The 19,935-nt window shown below is 36.6% G+C and overlaps 1 protein-coding gene and 1 pseudogene across 2 annotated transcripts in view; both read left to right on the top strand.

Annotated features, from left to right (window-relative positions):
- LOC132494636 (CD302 antigen) overlaps positions 1-19,935 on the top strand; it is a 131,399-nt gene that overhangs the window by 66,697 nt on the left and 44,767 nt on the right. For both annotated transcript variants that reach the window (XM_060105774.1, XM_060105772.1), the window contains exons 26-32: positions 2,916-3,081; positions 4,584-4,751; positions 5,967-6,083; positions 9,507-9,701; positions 12,356-12,582; positions 13,859-14,027; positions 17,898-18,047. In XM_060105774.1, the coding sequence (XP_059961757.1) occupies positions 2,916-3,081; positions 4,584-4,751; positions 5,967-6,083; positions 9,507-9,701; positions 12,356-12,582; positions 13,859-14,027; positions 17,898-18,047 (1,192 nt within the window). The remainder of the gene's footprint in view (positions 1-2,915; positions 3,082-4,583; positions 4,752-5,966; positions 6,084-9,506; positions 9,702-12,355; positions 12,583-13,858; positions 14,028-17,897; positions 18,048-19,935) is intronic.
- LOC132495391 (centrosomal protein of 57 kDa-like) lies at positions 16,405-17,217 on the top strand (annotated as a pseudogene).

Here is a 19,935-nt window from a genome sequence, read left to right as displayed (position 1 = left end):
TTCAAGTTATTTTTCTACATACATGTATTTATTTTTAAGACACTTCGGATCATACAGTTTTGTAACTTTTTTTCCCCACTTGATGATTTTGGTCTTCTTTCTTATCCTATTTTCAGTTGTCACCTGTGTTTTTCTTTTCCCTTTTGCTCTTTAACATATTAAATTTTACATAGCTCTTTCTTATTTATCTTCATAAGCTGCCTGAAATCTTTGGAACGTGGCAGAGTGTAAGTAAATAAAACTTTACATTGAAAGCAATGGGAAGGTTTTGAAAGATTTTAAACATGGTAGTAACAATATCAGATTTTGACTTGAGAAAAACTATGCTGGGCAGAAGCTGGGGAAGGAAGTGAGCAGTCCAGAGATAGAAGACCAGTTAGAGTTTCTTGTAGACATTCATGCAGGAAATGATGTTGGTCTGGACTGAGGCATGTTTACAATGTCTGCAGTGCAGCAGTTCTGGGTTATAGAAGGTCTGGAGTGTGGCTGTGAGAGCAGGTCACTTGAGTACATAGAAGTGAAAGTCCATAGAAGAGGAAGTCAAGAAGGCTTGGGAACGGGATGAGTCATCCACATGAACATAGACGTCCCTAAGTCAGTGGTAGGACCAGGAAGACAGAGCAAGGCATGGGACACCTCCTTAGTAAATATCAGGGAGGAGCAAGGGGGCCAAGACCAAAGTGAATGTCAGAGAGAAGGAAGGACTCTGGGAGTTTGCCAAGACCTCAGTGAATGTCAGAGAAGAAGGGCATAAACCTCAAAGGAAATGACTGAAGGAAATAAAAATACCCACTACCTCATTCTCATGGCTCTGTGATATCTGAGACTAAAAAAAAACAAGCAGCCTTCCCTTGTGGATGCTGAAAGGAACTTATTCTATTAGAAAAGACAGGTTTTAATTAAGATCAATCAAGGTCTAGAATTTAGTGAAGAGATACTTACAGTCTTAATAAAGAGATTTATTGTTCAGTAAAGAGATGGTGGGAGTGGGATGACTTATCTACAAGGAACAAAGTTCCAAAGGCCCAGGGACCTGGGTTCGTTGGGAGTGCAACAAGGGGGAAGGAATCCAGGGTCATACTCAGTACAGGCAACATCACAGGGGCAAAGGGCCACATTTGAGGCCACTTGGTTTAGAGATTAACTGGCCATAAGTTTACAACTGGAACACTGGTAGAGAACAATTCTGAATGAAACAGTTGGTGGTGTTGAGGTTTGACCACATTTGCTATTTTTGGTTCACTATGGAGACTGTGAGACTGCATGTGGCCTTTGACCCAATGTTCCAAATAAACCAGTGATGCAAAATTGCCCCAGGCCTCAGGAAAGCATAGCTCAGTGGGTCAGTGTGGAAGGGCTGGTGCTCTGGCAGCACCACAGGAAAACTCAGGCAGGCGTGTACTTCACAATCCATCCCCTGCACATCTGTACCTACCTTGTTAAGCCTCTCTCAAGACAGGTGGGTGGTCAGGCCCTTATCAGGACGTAAAGATAGATGTTCACAGACTTCTAGTGCACAATAGAATGTAGTGAATAAGGAAGTTTCTCTTCAAAGACAAATGTGAAAAGGGTGGTGTGAGATCCACAGGGCCTGAAGGTTTAAGAGGAAGGGAGCTGGCGTCTCTGTAGCTCTTCTTGTGTACCAGCGAGCCACTGACTTAGGTGTTTTACACGTTACCCATTAATTCCAACCCCATGAGATTAAGTGGCACATCCATTTAATAGATGAAGGGGTGGAAAAGTGGCAAGGTAATGCCACAATCAAAAGCTAAAAAGTGAAGAATTCAAAACGAGGTATGCGGGCTTCCCTGGTGGCGCAGTGGTTGAGAATCTGCCTGCCAATGCAAGGGACACGGGTTCGAGCCCTGGTCTGGGAAGATCCCACATGCCACGGAGCAGCTAGGCCCGTGAGCCACAATTACTGAGCCTGCGCGTCTGGAGCCTGTGCTCCGCAACAAGAGAGGCTGCGATAGTGAGAGACCCGCGCACTGCGATGAAGAGTGGCCCCCACTTGCCGCAACTAGAGAAAGCCCTCGCACAGAAACAAAGACCCAGCACAGCCATAAATAAATAAAGAAAAAATAATAATAAGACATTAAAAAAAAAAAAAAAACGAGGTATGCTTAGCTCTAAAGCCCGTGTTCTTTCCACTACTACATATTATCTCTAAGTTAATCAGAGCTTACAGTGGTCCTCACTCCATTTTAGCTTTCTGATTTCCAACAACCAATGGTTCCAATTATGTGTGAGGCAGCAAAGCATAATGGTTCAGACCATGGACTCCAGGGCCTAATGGCCTGGATTTGTATCCCAGCACTGTGGTTTACATTCTGTGTGACTGGCTTCAGTTTTCTCATCTGTAAAATGGATATAATAATAGTACCTATCTCGTATGGTTGTTATGAGGATTATATAATATTTGCAGAGTACCTAAAACAGTGCCTGGTGCGTAGTAAGTGCTGTGTAAATATATGCTAAACATAAGATAAAATTAAAAATTATTAGATTGGGACTTCCCTGGTGGAGCAGTGGTTAAGAATCCACCTGCCAGTGCAGGGGACACGGGTTCAAGCCCTGGTCCGGGAAGATCCCACATGCCACGGAGCAGCTAAGCCTGTGCACCACAACTACTGAGCCCATGCACCACAACTACTGAAGCCTGCGTGCCTAGAGCCCATGCTCTGCAACAAAAGAAGCCACCACAATGAGAAGCCCACGCACTGCAATGAAGAATAGCCCCAGCTTGCCAGAACTAGAGAAAGCCCGTGTGCAGCAACAAAGACCAAACACAGCCAAAAATAAATAAATAAAATAAAACAAATTTAAAAATTATTAGATCGACCATGAGGGTCACACTCATACAATAGGGATAACATGAAGTATAACCACTTAAGATATATTTCTGCTCCATACAGGATGAACTCAACTTTGGTTGGTCAGATGGGAAACATCTTCAATTTAGTCGCTGGGCTGAAAATAATGAACAACTTGAAGACTGTGTAGTATTAGACACTGATGGATTCTGGAAAACATCTGACTGTGATAATAATCAACCAGGCGCTATTTGCTATTTTTCAGGAAGTATGCTAATTTCAAATATTTTAATTCTTAAATTGTTATCAGTCTCATGAGTAGTGGAATTTTGAGGAAATGGTTTTGTAAAATCTGGTTTTAAAATTATAAAGCAATTATAATCATGTCCTTTTTACAACAAAATCTGTTGTGAAAATTTGTATTTGAGGAGAATTATTATATGTTAAATATTTTGTCATTAATTTGTTATTTTAGATATGTTTTATCTTTATTTTTGTCAACTGACTATAGTAATTGACCTTTGAGTTTTAAGTCCTTGTTAGCCTCATTTTGCATACATTTTGTGTTTATATTCTTATGGAAAACTTACATTTTTGGGAATTCTTTTGTAATTCTTATCATCAATGCTTAACATTTCTTTTATGAGTCACTGTTAAGATTCATTTGGTTGCTAACAGTAATTAGCTCACGCTAGCTTAAGCCAAAAGGGAAATTTAGATCCTCAGAAATGGGGATAGAGCTGAGCCTCCTGAGGAAAGGAGATCTCAAAGCCAGAGATGCTGTCTTGCACCTCTCCTTTCTGTTTCTCTCAGTGGATCTGCACTCTTCCCTTTATGTACTTGCTGCTTCTCTCTGCATTTCCTGCTTCTCTCTGCACATGGTGAAACATGGCAGCTCTGCAGCTTTCAATTTTAGCCGTAACTGGAGATGAATTGACTATCTCTGAATTCCACTTTTCAAATCTGAAAAGAATTGAAAGAGAGAATCTGATAGATTAGAGAGAATCTGATAGACTCAGCTTAAGTCAGATATGCCATCTCTAGCGCAGTCAGAGGAAAGTGGTTTTACAGCTTCCAGGGGCCCACATTTGTGCGTTTGTGGTTAGAAAAAAGACTACTTCACAAAGGGAATGGCTGTGAGCTGGGAGAAATATTGCATAGTCTCTACCATGTATTGAATCAGTTTGATTGGCTTTGAATAGAGCATATCTCTATATGCATCTTTTTGAATCTGTGGCCTTTTCATAAAATGAAAAAAAAAGGCTGAATTCAGATTTTTCTAGATGTCAGATTTTAAATTATTTCTGTTTGCTTTGGTTAAAGCAATAACTTATTTAGAATATCAAGTATTTCATAAAATGTTCTTTTAAAGTTAGAGAAGATATCAGTTACCAGAAAATTGAAGATGAATTCTCAAAGTTATATTTAGGTGCCTATTATTATGTTTGTATAGTTTCTCTGAAATGGCCCCTTGTATTAGAAGTTTGGTGATGCAGAAGAGAGAAACTGCATTTAACCTAATAACACCTCATTTTCCACATTCTTCTACTCATTCCACATCAGGGGAAAGAAAATTGTATTAAATAATTTCCTTCCTACAGAAAGCCAGTTAAGAGGTCACCTTTTATTTGAGCATAAACAGAACAAGCATAACCAGGCTATTATTTCTTGGCTTCCTGAATATTTCCTACAAATCAAGTCTAATTACGATGAACAGGATTTAACATTTATATCTGAAGTTAGAATTCTTACCATTAATTCTTTTTCTAGATGAGACTGAAAAAGAGGTCAAACCAGTTAACAGTGTTCAATGTCCATCTCCTGTTCTAAATACTCCATGGATACCATTTCAGAACTCTTGCTACAATTTCATGATAACAAAGAATAGATATATAGTGACAACACAAGATGAAGTTCATTCTAAATGCCAGACACTGAGTAAGTATGTTGTATGGCCATTATATGTTGCATTATGCTTGTTAGAAAACAAATCTCATCTGAGTGTATTATATTCAATAAATATTTCTAATTAGCGCTAGTAACTAGAACTCAAAAATATTCATCTCCTAATTTCTACATTATCAATGACAAAGTATTAAAATTTGTGTTTAGTTAAAATGGAAAGTACAGGAGTTATCTCCTTTTTTACCCATCCATTAGGGAACTAGTCTCTCTTTACACGTATAAATGGGTTCTACTTAAAAAGAGAAGGAAATGACACTAGAGAGCAGAGAGCTGGATATTAAATCAAGTTAGGCTGTGGGCAAAGAGAAAATAGGTCAGTTTGAGTGGTTGAAAACTTAGATAAGCCAGAAAGAAGCAGCTCTGCTTAAAAGAAATACATATTTCATACTTTCAGCTCTCAGGACTCTCCAGATATTTCCTGTGAGATCCACTGAGGATTTGTGGCTTTTGAACAATGGACCCATCAACTTTGTAGGAAGTTCCTATGGAAAATATCAAACCTTTATTCCCCAAAGTGTGTTCTGTGGAACACTATTCTTGAGATGTTCTGTAAAGAAAAAGATCCTTAGTTAAAGAACAAGGGTGAGAAATACCACACATCTTCACTTCCTTTTAAACATTATCAAATGTGCATTAGCATATACTTTAAGAAATACTGACATGAATGAACTAGTTTACTTTTGGTTAACCAAAATTTGTAAAGTTTTTTTCAATGTAGCTCTTTTCCGAGGAACCCCTGAGGAACACACTTTGGGAAATATTAAACTTTTAAAATCCTGTTATAACAGTGATCGCTAAGGAAAAGGAAGGTCTGTCTTTTAGCCCATCTAAGAGGTTTTTATTTATTATAGTCTTTGACAGTGTGTCATTAATATAGGTGGATTTGTACCAACTCAAAATAAGCCTTAAATGGGGAAAAGTAAAGTGAATCAATGTTTCAAATTCGCCTTTCAGCTACTAGTTTTCCACTATTCTGTGCGACCAAATTTAAGATCAAAATGTTTGAAAACGTTTTAACCTATTCATTTAGTACAACAAGATAGTTTTAATTTATATGTCTTTCTTGTTTTCTACTATTGTTTAAGTTTTGGAGTGTGTTAAACTGGGAAATAAAAATTACTAAATCTATCAAACAAAGTGTTCTAAGTAATTAATTATTTAAATTATTGACTATTTTTTATTTAACAGATCCAAAATCATATATTCTGAGTATTCGAGATGAAAAAGAGAATAACTTTGTTCTTGAGCAGCTTCTACACTACAATTACATGGCTTCATGGGTCATGTTAGGTATAACTTATGAAAGTAAGTTATAAATCTACTGTTTTTCACTATTTATATTCATAGTTCATTATAAACTACTTGTTTATCAAGCTGTGAAAGTATATTCTTCAGAGTATATGTTAATCAGTATACAAAATTATAATTATGCAGTTAGCATAACTTAATACGAATACCAAGACAGTTTTTGTGTCTCTGCTCTGCCGCTAAAATGCCTTTACCACCAAGCTTAGAGTTAAATGGTGGAAAATAATTTCCTTTCTTCACCCTCCCTCCTAGCAGTACAAGACTAACTAAAATGACTGCACTGCTGCATAAATCTCCCATACTTACTTTATATCTCTATGTATGTGGGATGAGTGAGAACAGAAATACACTTCTACTAATGTTGCATCTTTGGTTTTATATCATTGGCTTGGGGTATACATTAGAAAAATGAGACACATAGTCTGCCAATGGGATAGAATATTTGAGATTGCAAATGCCACAAATTCAAGATATAATTGCTGTGAAAATTTTTTAAAAACACAGACTCTAATAATAGGGGAAATAAGACCAATTTAGAAAGATACTCAATTAGAGGTGTCCTGAAAATCATAAAGTTTTGGAATTAGAAAAAAAATCACTGTGTGGGCATAAAGCATCAAAATCATACATTCACCCCAAAAAAGGGGCTTAATAAGGGGCACAGGACAATGATAGCTAGAGGTAGTGTAGGCAAAGAAACTTAATTACTCAAATCTGACCATTTTAAAAATAGTCTTCTCTTTGCTATCTAACCTGTCTCTTTCTTAGAATTACTCAGGTTTTTCTTAAATGTTTATGGCTTGCAGATGAGCTAACAAAAATTAAGCTATCAAGTAATGGGTAAGACTTGGGTTGCCAGCTGAAGATGAGTTCATCATGGTAGGACTTAGTTGCCCAATCCTTTTCTCTAATGATGCTTGAACACTCTTAAATTTAGGAATGGAAAAAAATGGAGAGGAACTAGGTAGAAAGTTCCCAAGCTTTACCTGAAAGTGACTGAGGAAACATTGATCCCATGTGGAGCAACAGAAACTATACCCAGGATATAGTTAGAGATTTCAATTGTACCCTTTGCTGTACTTGGTTAGTTATATTATCAGAAACAACTGAAAATGTATTCTGTATTCTGAAAAGCATTTTCAGGTCTGTAGGCTTTCTTTTAATCATCTTAACTTCTTTTATAAAATGTAGTTGTAACAAAACTTCTATTAAAATATACAGACATATGAGAGACATATAGAAAGATATTTCCAGCAAACAGTAAATTTGGCTTAAAACTAATTCTTACTGGCTTAATTTATATCCATAGTGGTTTTGTATTACTTAAATATGCTTAAATACTATTTAATTGTATATACCACCTATACAAAGGATTCTGTTTTTTTTTTTAAAGTTCTGACTTCTTCAAAAGTAGGGCCGTGAATAGAAATTACTAAGAGAAGCCATGTGTCAACTGAGAGATATTTCAAGCCAAGTGAAAAAGTGACTCTTTTGTTATAACAACTTTAGAAATATACCATTGCCCATCGCATTGGCCAGAAAATTGTAACTTTATTAACATTTGGGGAGAGGGAAAGAGGGACTCAAAGACATGAGGTGATACAAAGCAGCAAGCAAGAACCAAATCATATGTACCATATTTCTTGTGTATCATGGCTGCAGGCAGATGTTTAGGTAGAATGCCTTGGGAGATGGTAATCAGTAAAAGGAAGAAATAACCAGGACAACAAGGAGTATGTGTAGGTAATAATGACATCACTCTTCATACCAATTCATAATTTTAATAGGCCTAGCAATTTGTTTTACCAAAAACTTTAGTAAGGTATATTCACGTAGCATACAATTCTGCCACTTAAGGTATACAATTTAGTGGCTTTTGGTATACTCACAGGGTTGTGCAACTATCGCTATCCCCCAAAGAAACATCATACCCATTTAGCAGTCCCTCCTCATTCCCCATCCCCTCTCCCAACCCTCAGCAACCACTGATCTATTTTCTGTCTCTACAGATTGCCTACTCTAGACATTTCATGTACGTGAGATCATATAATATGTGACTATTTTGTGACTGGCTTATTCCACTTAGCATAATGGTTTCAAGGTTTATGCATGTGGCACTGTAGCAAGTATCATTCCTTTTTTGGCTGAATAATATCCCATTGTATGGATATACCACGTTTTATTTATCCATTCATTGGTTGATGGGTATTTAGGTTTTCACTTTTTTGGTTATTATGAATAACATTCATGTACAAGTTTTTATGTGGATATATGTTTTTGTTTCTCTTGGGTATATACCTAGGAGTGGAATTGCTGGGTCTTTGTGTAACCCTTTGAAGAACTAATAGACAGTTTTCCAAAGCTGCTGTACCATTTTCCTTTAGGGGTTCCAATTTCTCTATATCATGCCAACAGTTGCTTTTATCTGTTATGTTGATTATAGCCATTCCAGTGGGCATGAAGTGGTATCTCATTGAGGTTTTTATTTCATATCCCTATTGATTAATGATATTAAACATGGTTTCGTGTGCTTATTGACTATTTGTATGTTATCTTTGGAGAAATCTATATTCTAATCCTTTTCCCATTTTTTAAATTATTTGTCTTTTTTATTATTGAGTTTTAAGCATTTTTTAATGTATTCTGGATATAAGTCCCTTGTCAAAGAAATGATCTGTAAATATTTTCTCTCATCACTTTCTTGGTAGTATAATTTGTAGCACAAAAACTTTAAAAATTTTAATGAAGCCCAGTTTATCTATTTTTTATTTTATCACTTGTGTCTATCGACTTTGCCTATCCTAGGCTCGTGAAGACATACTCCTGTGTTTTCTTCTAAGAGTTTTATAGTTTTAGCTCTTATATATAGGTCTGTGATCAATTTTGAGTTTTTTGTGTGGTGAAAGGAGAAGGTCCAACTTCATTTTTTTTGCATGTAGATATCCTGTTGTCCCAGGAACTATTCTTTCCCCATTGAATTGTCTTGGCACCCTTGTCAAAAATCAATCGACATAAATTGTGCACAGTTTAGGTCCAGAGAAGAGGTTTCTATCACTAGTTTTATATACGTTAATTTTTTAAATAAAATAATTGTGTTAATTTCCATTACAATTAAACATATATGTAGGAAAAAATGAATATTGGATGAAAAAATAACAAAATGTAAAGTTACTTCAGGATGGTTGAATGATAAGTAAATTTTAATTTTCATGTTTATAATGTGTACTTTCTATATTAAAAATAAGCATGGTTTACTGTTATAATTAGAAAATATTTTAGAGGGACACACATAATGATACAACCTTTTAGAAGCTGGTGAAAGAAGAAAGAAAATTAGTTGAGTTTGAAATAGTAACCTCATAAGTGTAATTCAAGTCTTGATTTAATCTCTAAGCATAGAAAAAAGTGTTTCTTTTCTAGATAATTCCCTCATGTGGTCTGATAAGACCACGCTGTCATATACACACTGGAGATCAGGAAGACCAGCTGTAAAAAATGGCAAGTTTTTTGCTGGCTTGAATACTGATGGCTTCTGGGATATTCAAACCTTTAATGTTGTTGAAGACATACTTTACTTTCACCAGCACAGCATTCTGGCTTGCAAAATTGAAATGGGTAAGTATGCTAATGTAGAGTGTCTACTCCAGGGAAGGAGAATGTAAAGTCATTAGCTTCACTAGTGGGAATCATGCAGTTGTACTTTTTGAGTGGCTCCCTTGTATTCGGTCCTATGAGAGGTGCTGTAGACATCACAGAGGAAGGAAAAGACACACTCCCTGGTGTCATGGTCTTGATCTCAAGGAATAAAATGTAGTTGGGGAGACAGCATTAAATGTTTATCACTGTTTTATGCAGGTTAGTCTTAGCTTATTTGGTACAGGCTTACATTTGTTGGGAAGTCAAAAGAGACCAATGAAAACAGGAGTAATGAAAACAAAGAATGCACTGAGGAGGAGGAAAAACTTGGTTGGGCCTTGAAGGATGGATAAGATTTCTATAAATAAGGAAATGTGTTTGGGTAGAGTTTTGAGATTCCAGGCTGAAAGTGAATGTCTCTCAACCCTGCCTAATTCCTTAAATATGTGTATTTTTAAATGCATGTCAGATTTAAATTTTTCACAGCTTAAAAACTGTTCCTATGGCCATTCTGCTCTAAGCCCTCTGCTAACATGGAGCCCATCACAGTTGCATCCAGGCCCATTTTCTCCCTTCATAGTCCTGCAGAATAACTTTCTGATGCACCATTTCCATCAACAATCTCCAGGGATTCCCTATTATTAATTGCTTTGAGTTCATGTAAGCTTTTGAGACTTTTTAGAAACCAGAGTCTATTCTAAAATTCTAGGTTTTCTCCCAGTCTCCATTTTTTTCCCCATTTTTGGTTCAGTAAGTATCTTTTCCTGTCAGGCTGATCTCTTCACTGTCCCATGTACAGTGTATACCCATTCTCATTTGCACCTTTATTTATTTGTTTTTTCCTGTCATGATGTCTTCTACCTTCTTTTTTCTTTCCTTTTTAAATAAATTTTCATTTTAGAATAGTTTTATATTTACAGAAAAGTCACAAAGATAGTACAGAGAGTTCCCATATACACCATAACCAGTTTCCCCTGTTGTTGACATCTAACATTAGTATGGTACACTTGTCACAACAAATAAACCAATGTTGGTAAATTATTATTACCTAAAGTCCATACCTTGTTAAGATTTTCTTAGTTTTTACTTTATGTTGGTTTTCTGTTCAGGAATTCATCCAGGATACCACGTTACACTTGGTCTTCATGTCTTTTTAGGTTCTTCTCAGCTGTGATAGTTTCTCAGATTTTCTTGCTTTTTTTGACAGTTTCACGGAGCACTGGTCATGTGTTTTGTAGAATGTCCCTCAGTTTGGGTTGGCTGATGTTTTTCTCATGATTAAACTGGGGTTATGAGTTTGGGGTTTAGGGAAAAAAACACAGAGGTAAAATGTCATTCTCATCACATCCTGTGAAGGGTATATTCTGTCAGCATGACTTACTTATCACTGTCGATTTGGACCTTGATCACCTGGGTCTAGGTAACTTTCATTAGCTTTCTCCACTGCAGAGTTACTATTCTTCCCCCTTTCCATATCATACTCTTTGTAAGGAAGTTACCATACTCAGTCCTTACTTGTGAAATGCAGAGTTATTCTCTACCTTCCTGAGGTGGGAAGTATCTATACTTGGAATTCTACACAGGAGATTTGTCTATTCGCTCCCATTAAAAAAAATTTTATTTTGTCATTTATTTATATCAGCACGGGCTCATGGTTATTTATTTTATACTTTGGGTTTTAAGCTAATAGACTATATTATTTAATATTTTGCTCAAATTGTTTCAGATTTGGCCTTTGGGAGCTCTTTTACTTGGCTTCTGTGTCCTTTTGAAATACCCTCATCATTGTGGTTTTGTTATTACTGTTGTTTGTTTTTAGCTGACTTTCTGGTTACCTTATTTCTTTTTAGTCCTAATTTCAGCTAACCTCAAGTCTGGAGATCTAATTTATCAAGCAGGTTTTCTGACTCCCTTAATTCAGATGACTCTCTCTTTCTCTAGTCAGTCACACATATTTTAGTGGTTAATTGTTTTGCCCTCATTTCAGGTGTTGTTGTTTTCTGTGCCCAACTAATATGTGAGCTCCTTAAATAAAAGACAATGTTTATGCCTTTTTAAAATCACTCAGACAATTGTAATAGTTAAGAGCCTATTATATGTGCTATGGCTATAAGAAAAAGAAAGTATGCATTTGACCTCCCTTATTAATAAGAGGCCCAGTTTTATTTATTTATTTATTCATTTAAAAGTATCTGATCAAGGCTATCCAAGGGTTCAGGGGAGGAAGGTTTTTTTAAAAAAATATTTATTTATTTATTTATTTTTGGCTGTGTTGGGTCTTCGTTTCTGTGCGTGGGCTTTCTCTAGTTGTGGCAAGCGGGGACCACTCGTCATCGTGGTGCGCAGGCCTCTCACTGTCGCGGCATCTGTTGTTGCGGAACACAGGCTCCAGACGCGCAGGCTCAGTAATTGTGGCTCACGGGCCCAGTTGCTCCATGGCATGTGGACTCTTCCCAGACCAGGGCTCAAACCTGTGTCCCCTGCACTGGCAGGCAGATTCTCAACCACTGTGCCACCAGGGAAGCCCCAGTTTTATTTAACTTTTGAAATGATTGCATGTCCAACCTTACCCAAAATATGTATTTTGAATAATTTAAATTTAATCACTAACACCTTTAATTTAAATATTACAGTTGACTACAAAGAAGACTATAATAGTACTCTGCCACGGTTTATTCCACATAAAGATGGTATTTATAATGTTATTCAAAAAAGGGTAACATGGTATGAAGCATTAAATACATGTTCTCAAAGTGGAGGTCATTTGGCAAGTGTTCATGACCAAAATGGCCAGCTTTTTCTGGAAGATATCGTGAAGCGTGATGGATTTCCACTGTGGGTTGGGCTCTCAAGTCATGATGTAAGTCTTGTTTTGTTTTCCAGAAATTTTCCAAATATGTTAGAGGGTTGGAAATTTGAGCATAAGATATTAATTCAAAGTATAACATCAGATTAAGTCCTCGGATTACATTTGCATCCCATAGTGCTTTCTATCTTTTCACAACATAGAGCAAATGGAAAATTATATTCTAGAGTGAGCTAGGCAAATGGCCAGAACTGCAGCTGCCCTAGACACTGCCAAGCCATCCCAAGGGCTTAGTAGATTAATGTCTCAACAACAGCCCTGTAACTTATTTGGGATAGACCAGTTGGAGAGCTGGTGAAAAGGTAATAGCACAAGATCAGAAAAACCTGAGTTCCAATACGAGTGGCAGGTCTCCTGTTTACATGTTGGGTGATCACAAGCAAGTTATTAAACCTTTGCAAGCTTATTTCCTCATCTGTAAAATTGGGGTGATAATATTTTCCTTAATAGAGGATTATTAGCACAAAATTTATACTGTATAAGGTGCCAAGTAAAACTCTTAAAATTAGGACTAATAGATGTATATTTTCTCCCCACTTTCCCCCTAGAAATTAACACTATTTGAAAATAATCTTCAGGTAAACACGTCTTTTGTACCATTATTCGAACCCTATTCATTAGTATATTCATGTACTGATAATGATGTCTAGTATACAAAAAATAGACATCTATTGAGATTAGAATTGAAGGCCTAATTTAAATAATCTTTAGAACAAAGTGGGGAAAATAAAAGGATGGCAAATTAGGATTATAGAATCGAGGACAAGTCAAAACTAATCTCCCCGTATGAGTTTCTTGGGAAGTATTTTTCTCTTCCAGACCCCTGCTGCTTGATGACTTCTGTAATATGAAAAAATCTAGCCAGAGACACAAAGCACAAAACTATAAAACATAAAAGACAATATTTAGAATAATGTGAAGGTTGAGACTGTAAATCTGTAATTGTGACAAATGGAAGACATTTGCATGTCATTTAATTTCAAGTGTTATATAAACTCATCCTTTAAACAAAAAAAACAAATCTAGAGATAGAGTATAGTAACCCTGTCTCTAAATTTAAAGTCCTATTTAAATTATGCCAGAGCAAATGTCTCAAATCAATGCATCAAAAATAAATCCCTGATATTACAAGTAGGTCCAGATCTACAATACTTGCAAGCAAATAATTAACACTCCATCCCTGTATTTTTTAAAGCATGCATGTTCTTCTTAATGTTCTTTTTGAAGTCATACATCTGAATTCAAGTTATCTCTATTATTCTTAACACAGGGAAGTGAATCAAGTTTTGAATGGTCTGATGGCAGTGCCTTTGACTATATCCCGTGGAAAGATAAAAAATCTGCTGGAAATTGTGTTGTCTTGGATCCAAAAGGAATTTGGAAACATGAAAAATGCAACTCTGTTAAGGATGGTGCTATTTGTTTTAAACCTACAAAATGTAAGACTTGATTTCAAATAACTGTATATTTACTAAAACATGACATTTATTTTATGCACATGATTAAATACTCAAAGGAACTTTTTGTAGATTTTAAATAAGGTTTATTCACAAATCCTATCAAAATACTTTTGATACTTTGTGAAGAGAAACAAATATGATATGCCCATTCAGGGAATTTGTTCTCAAAGACTTTCAATTGTTCTGTCACTAGATGAGTTTTACTCTAGAATTTGTGAATTTTAATTTCACTTAGCAATGTTTTTCAAAGGCTGAGATGCTCCTTTAAAAAAAAGGGTTCCACAGCATAGAAATTTGGGAAATACCTCTATGATATACCATATTGATGGCTCTGAAAGTTTCTATAGTAAGGAGTCTCTATAGTAAAGAAATGTTTTGTGTAACTAAACGTTTTCCAAACATATAGGATCCTTAAAATCTAAGGAAAGAGCCCCTTCCATCAGGGGCTGGACCTGGGGTCGTCCCTGGTGGGTGGAGTATGAATCTTGATGAAGAGCACAAGAACCTACAGCACAAGCTGCAGAGACCCTCTGGGCAGGCCACGAGATGGTGGCCATGTGGTTATCTGAAGCTTCTGGTTCTCACTGGTTCTCTCAGTGCTTACCATCTTTTCTGCTCTGAAGAATCCTCAAGAGAAGATTTAACATTTGGAATTTCAACAGATTTAAGCAGAAGAAAATGTGAACACCTTATCTAGATATACAAGTGAATACAAGAAAAGGAGAATGATATAGAGAATGAGGAATAAAGACACAATCAAGAGCTGACATCTTAGTTGTTAGGTATAGAAAATAAATTTAATCTTTTAGAAAAACAATTGAAACACAGGAGAAATATGATAAAGCATGTAGAAATGGAGAGGACATCTGTGTTAGGGAAACAGACTTTATAGGATAAAGGAGAATGACAACAGCTCAAACACAAATTCAGTGATGTACTGGGTTGAATGGTGTTCCCCAAAATGCATGTCCACCCAGAACCTCAGAATGTGACCTTATTTAGAAATAGTCTTTACAGAGGTAGGTAGTTACGATGAGGTCATACTGGATTAGAATGGACCCTAAATCCAATGACTGGTGTTCTTATAAGAGGAGAGACTCAGACACACAGGAAGAAGGCCATTTGATAACAGAGGCAGAGATTGCAGTGATGCAGCTACAAGCCAAGGATTGCCAGCAACCACGAGAAGCTAGGAGAGAGGCATTAAACAGATCCTTCCTCAGAGCCTCTAGAAAGAACCAACCCTGCTAACACCTTATTTTCAGACTTCTAGTCTCCAGAACTATGAGGGAATAAATTTCTGTCATTTTAAGTCAACAAGTTTGTGCTAATTTATTATGGCAGCCCTGGGAAATGAATACAAGTGCAAACTTAAACTGGATCTTAAAAAGAAAATAACAAGTACTGGTGAGGATGTGGAGAAATTGGAACCCTTGTGCATTGCTGGTGGGACTATAAAATGGTGTGTAGCCACTGTAGAAAATGGTATGATGACTCCTCAAAAAATTTAACATAGAATTACTGTATGATCCAGCAATCCCACATCTGGGTATGTACCCAAAAGAAGTGAAAACAGGGACTTGAACAGATATTTGTAAAACTATGTTCATAGCAGCACTATTCACAATAGCCAAAAGGTAGAAGCAACTCAAGTGTCCATTGATAGATGAATGGATAAGCAAAATGTGCTGTGTACATCCTGTGGAATATTATTCAGCCTTAAAAAGAAAGGAAATTCTGGGCTTCCCTGGTGGCGCAGTGGTTGAGAGTCCGCCTGCCGATGCAGGGGACACGGGTTCGTGCCCCGATCCCGGAAGATCCCACATGCCGCGGAGCGGCTGGGCCCGCGAGCCATGGCCGCGGAGCCTGTGTGTCTGGAGCCTGCGCTCCGCAACGGGAGAGGCCACAGCAGTGAGAGGCCCGCGTACAGCAAAAAAAAAAAAAAAAAAAAAAAAGAAAGGAAATTCTGACACATAATGTGACATGGATGAACCTTGAAGACATTAACATTATGCTTAGTGAAATAAGCCAGTCACAAAAGGACAAATACTGTATGATTCCACTTATATGTGGTACCTAGAGTTGCCAAATTCACAGGGACATAAAGTAGAATGGTGGTTGTGGGGAGGAGGGAGGAATGAGGAATTATTATTTAATGGGAACAAAGTTTCAATTTTGCAAGATGAAAAAATTTTGGAGGTGGATGGTGGTGATGTTTGCACAATAACGTGAATGTACTTAATGCCACTGAACAGTACAGTTAAAAATAGTTATAGTGGTAAATTTTATGTTGCGTGTATTTTACCCTTTGAAAAAAGTTGAATCTTCTTGACAGGAATATAACAAACTTACCACAATGCAAGAGTTGGAAGCAAAACTTCATGAAGAACAGTAAGGAAAGAAAATGTAGGCAGTCTAAAACAGCCCAGTTGCAGCCTGGACTAGAAACAAACAGACTTTGAAGATAAGGCATTTCCATATGTTCCCAGTGTAAGAAGAATTTTTTTAAAGCCAGCCCATTCATAAAAGTCCCCTTGTCCTAGCCATGCACTGGTAGCCAATGTTCAACATGTTTTGCATCTAATGAAGCAACACACATTACTGCCTGTGCAATGAAGGAGTAGTCAGCTGTATATTTTTGGCAAAGAAACTATATTCACAATGTGGTAGAATCAAGAGCTTGCTAATACCGTCTTCCTCCTCCGGCAGCATTAATGAAGAATTGTCACAAGTCTTACAGGCTTTGCAGATGAATTTGCAGATGACCAAACGTCATCTGCAACTAGGAAACTTACCCAGGAGTAATCAATTGTCAAACTGAAGGAAGACTTAGAACTCAAACTAGTGGCATTGATGGGAAGTAAGGAGGCAGAAGCCAACCAAATAACTAGATTTCAAAAAAGAACAAGCCCAGGTGGAGAAACAGAGGATAGAGAAGCAGAAGGAGGAATGGAGAGCCATCCTGAAGTCTCCTGATGAAGAAAGAAAGGACAGCAGCCATTCTTCTGGAATCATAGGGATCATAAATAAAAAGAATTCTACCAAATTGTGACAAGGAGAAAAAAGCAGAAGAGGCCTTCATTGACTGAAGGATACGCAGACCATACATAATGCATACAGAACAATGGTTTGGGTTGAGATTACTGGCCATACGAGGTCAGATACTTGATTCAGATAATCTGTACCCCACCAACAGGATGCCAGCAATTTACTTTCCAGTTCTCATACTCTCTTCTGTTGGAATTAACAATGGTCTTAAGGGGCACAGGCTTCATTACACAGGCTTCTTGTGTTACACAGCACAATTAAAAATTAAAGAGTTTAAATGGAAACGAGGGGAATTGTTAAGAGCTGCGAAGCCACACTTACTTTTTTTTTGTTTGAGACAGATTTTGCTGTGCTGATCTTTGTGCTTTGTAAACAAATTACCAAATTTTCACTTGTGGGTGTGATTTTTTTTATGGCAAGTTACAACTACGTTTTTATTATTACTATAAAAAGGAATCCAAAGAAATAAAGAATTTTAATTATTATTTCAAAGTAGTTACAGGTCTACCCAGGCTGTCTTTTCTTCTTCTCCTAGTCTGTCTTTCCAACTGTTTTTACTTTAGTCTAAATTCATCTTAGAGGGCTAAGTACTTTCCTCTGTATTCTCAGTTTTAAAAATGGTATTCCAAAAACTAACAAGAATGCAACTGTGGGCTTTACTCTCTCCAATGTGTATTGAGTTGAATGCTTCTTACCCACAGGAACCACAGTGTCAACCACAGTGTCAGTGACATTTAATGAGATTTTAAAAGTCAGTCATTTTTTTCTGTGCATTTTCAGTTATGTCTAACATTTTTACAGCTAAAGAGGTGTCCTCTCATACATACTCATCAAGATGTCCAGCAGTAAAAGGGAATGAGTCACAGTGGATTCAGTACAGGGACCACTGTTACACATCTGATCAGGCATTGCACAGTTTCTCAGAAGCCAGACGGTTTTGTTCAGAGCTTGGTAAGTTAAAATGTGTTGACTTTCTTTGACTTAATAATTTAATCACTGGAATTTTTCTTAGCGAAACCCTTTAAAACAAAGATTATATTTTTGAAAATATTTCTAAAGCACTGACTAATTATAATAGCATTATTATGCAATTGCCAAGTGGTGGGGAAATGGTTAAGTATTTTATGATATATGAGCTCAATGTAATATTGAAATAGCCATTAAAAATGATCAGTGTCAGACCTAGGGACACATACAGACTGAAAGTGAGGGGATGGAAAAAGATATTCCATGCAAATGGAAATCAAAAGAAAGCTGAAGTACCAATTCTCATATCAGACAAAATAGACTTTAAAATAAAGACTGTTACAAGAGACAAAGAAGGACACTATATAAGGATCAAAGGATTAATCCAAGAAGAAGATATAACAATTATAAATATTTATGCATCCAACATAGGAGCACCTCAATATATAAGGCAAATGCTAACAGCCATAAAAGGGGAAATCGACAATAACACAATAATAGTAGGGGACATTAACACCCCACTTTCACCAATGGACAGATCATCCAAAATGAAAATAAATAAGGAAACACAAGCTTTAAATGACACATTAAACAAGATGGACTTAATTGATATTTATAGGACATTCCATCCAAAAACAACAGAACACACTTTCTTCTCAAGTGCTCATGGAACATTCTCCAGGATAGAGCATATCTTGGGTCACAAATCAAGCCTCGGTAAATTTAAGAAAATTGAAATCATATCAAGTATCTTTTCTAACCACAACGCTATGAGACTAGATATCAATTACAGGAAGAAACCTGTAAAAAATACAAACACATGGAGTCTAAACAACATGCTACTAAATAAACAGATCACTGAACAAATCAAAGAGGAAGTCAAAAAATACCTAGAAATAAATGACAATGAGAACACGACGACCCAAAACCTACAGGATGCAGCAAAAGCAGTTCAAAGAGGGAAGTTTATAGCAATAAAGTCTTACCTCAAGAAGCAAGAAAAATCTCAAATAAACAACCTAACCTTACACCTAAAGCAATTAGAGAAAGAAGAACAAAAAAACCCCAAAGTTAGCAGAAGGAAAGAAATCACAAAGATCAGATCAGAAATAAAAAGAAATGAAGGAAACAATAGCAAAGATCAATAAAACTAAAAGCTGGTTCTTTGAGAAGATAAACAAAATTGATAAAGCATTAGCCAGACTCATCAAGAAAAAAGGGAGAAGACTCAAATCAACAGAATTAGAACTGAAAAAGGAGAAGTAACAACTGACACTGCAGAAATACAAAGGATCATGAGAGACTACTACAAGCAACTACATGCCAATAAAATGGACAACCTGGAAGAAATGGACAAATTCTTGGAAAAGCACAACCTTCCAAGACTGAACCAGGAAGAAATAGAAAATATAAACATACCAATCACAAGCACTGAAATTGAGACTGTGATTTAAAATCTTCCAACAAACAAAAGCCCAGGACTGGATGGCTTCCCAAACATTTAGAGAAGAGCTAACACCTATCCTTCTCAAACTCTTCCAAAATATAGCACATCACTAATCATTAGAGAAATGCAAATCAAAACTACAATGAGGTATCACCTCACACTGGTCAAAAAGTCTACAAACAATAAATGCTGGAGAGGGTGTGGAGTAAAGGGAACCCTGTTGCACTGTTGGTGGGAATGTATTTTGATACAGCCACTATGGAGAAGAGTATGGAGATTCCTTAAAAAACTAAAAAATAGAACTACCATATGACCCAGCAATCCCACTACTGGGCATATAACCTGAGAAAACCATAATTCAAAAAGAGTCATGTACCACAATGTTCATTACAGCACTCTTTGTAATAGCCAGGACATGGAAGCAAC

Source organism: Mesoplodon densirostris, chromosome 8, assembly GCF_025265405.1.
Source record: "Mesoplodon densirostris isolate mMesDen1 chromosome 8, mMesDen1 primary haplotype, whole genome shotgun sequence".
NCBI lineage: Eukaryota > Metazoa > Chordata > Mammalia > Artiodactyla > Ziphiidae > Mesoplodon > Mesoplodon densirostris.
This window is presented reverse-complemented; position numbering and strand designations above follow the sequence as displayed.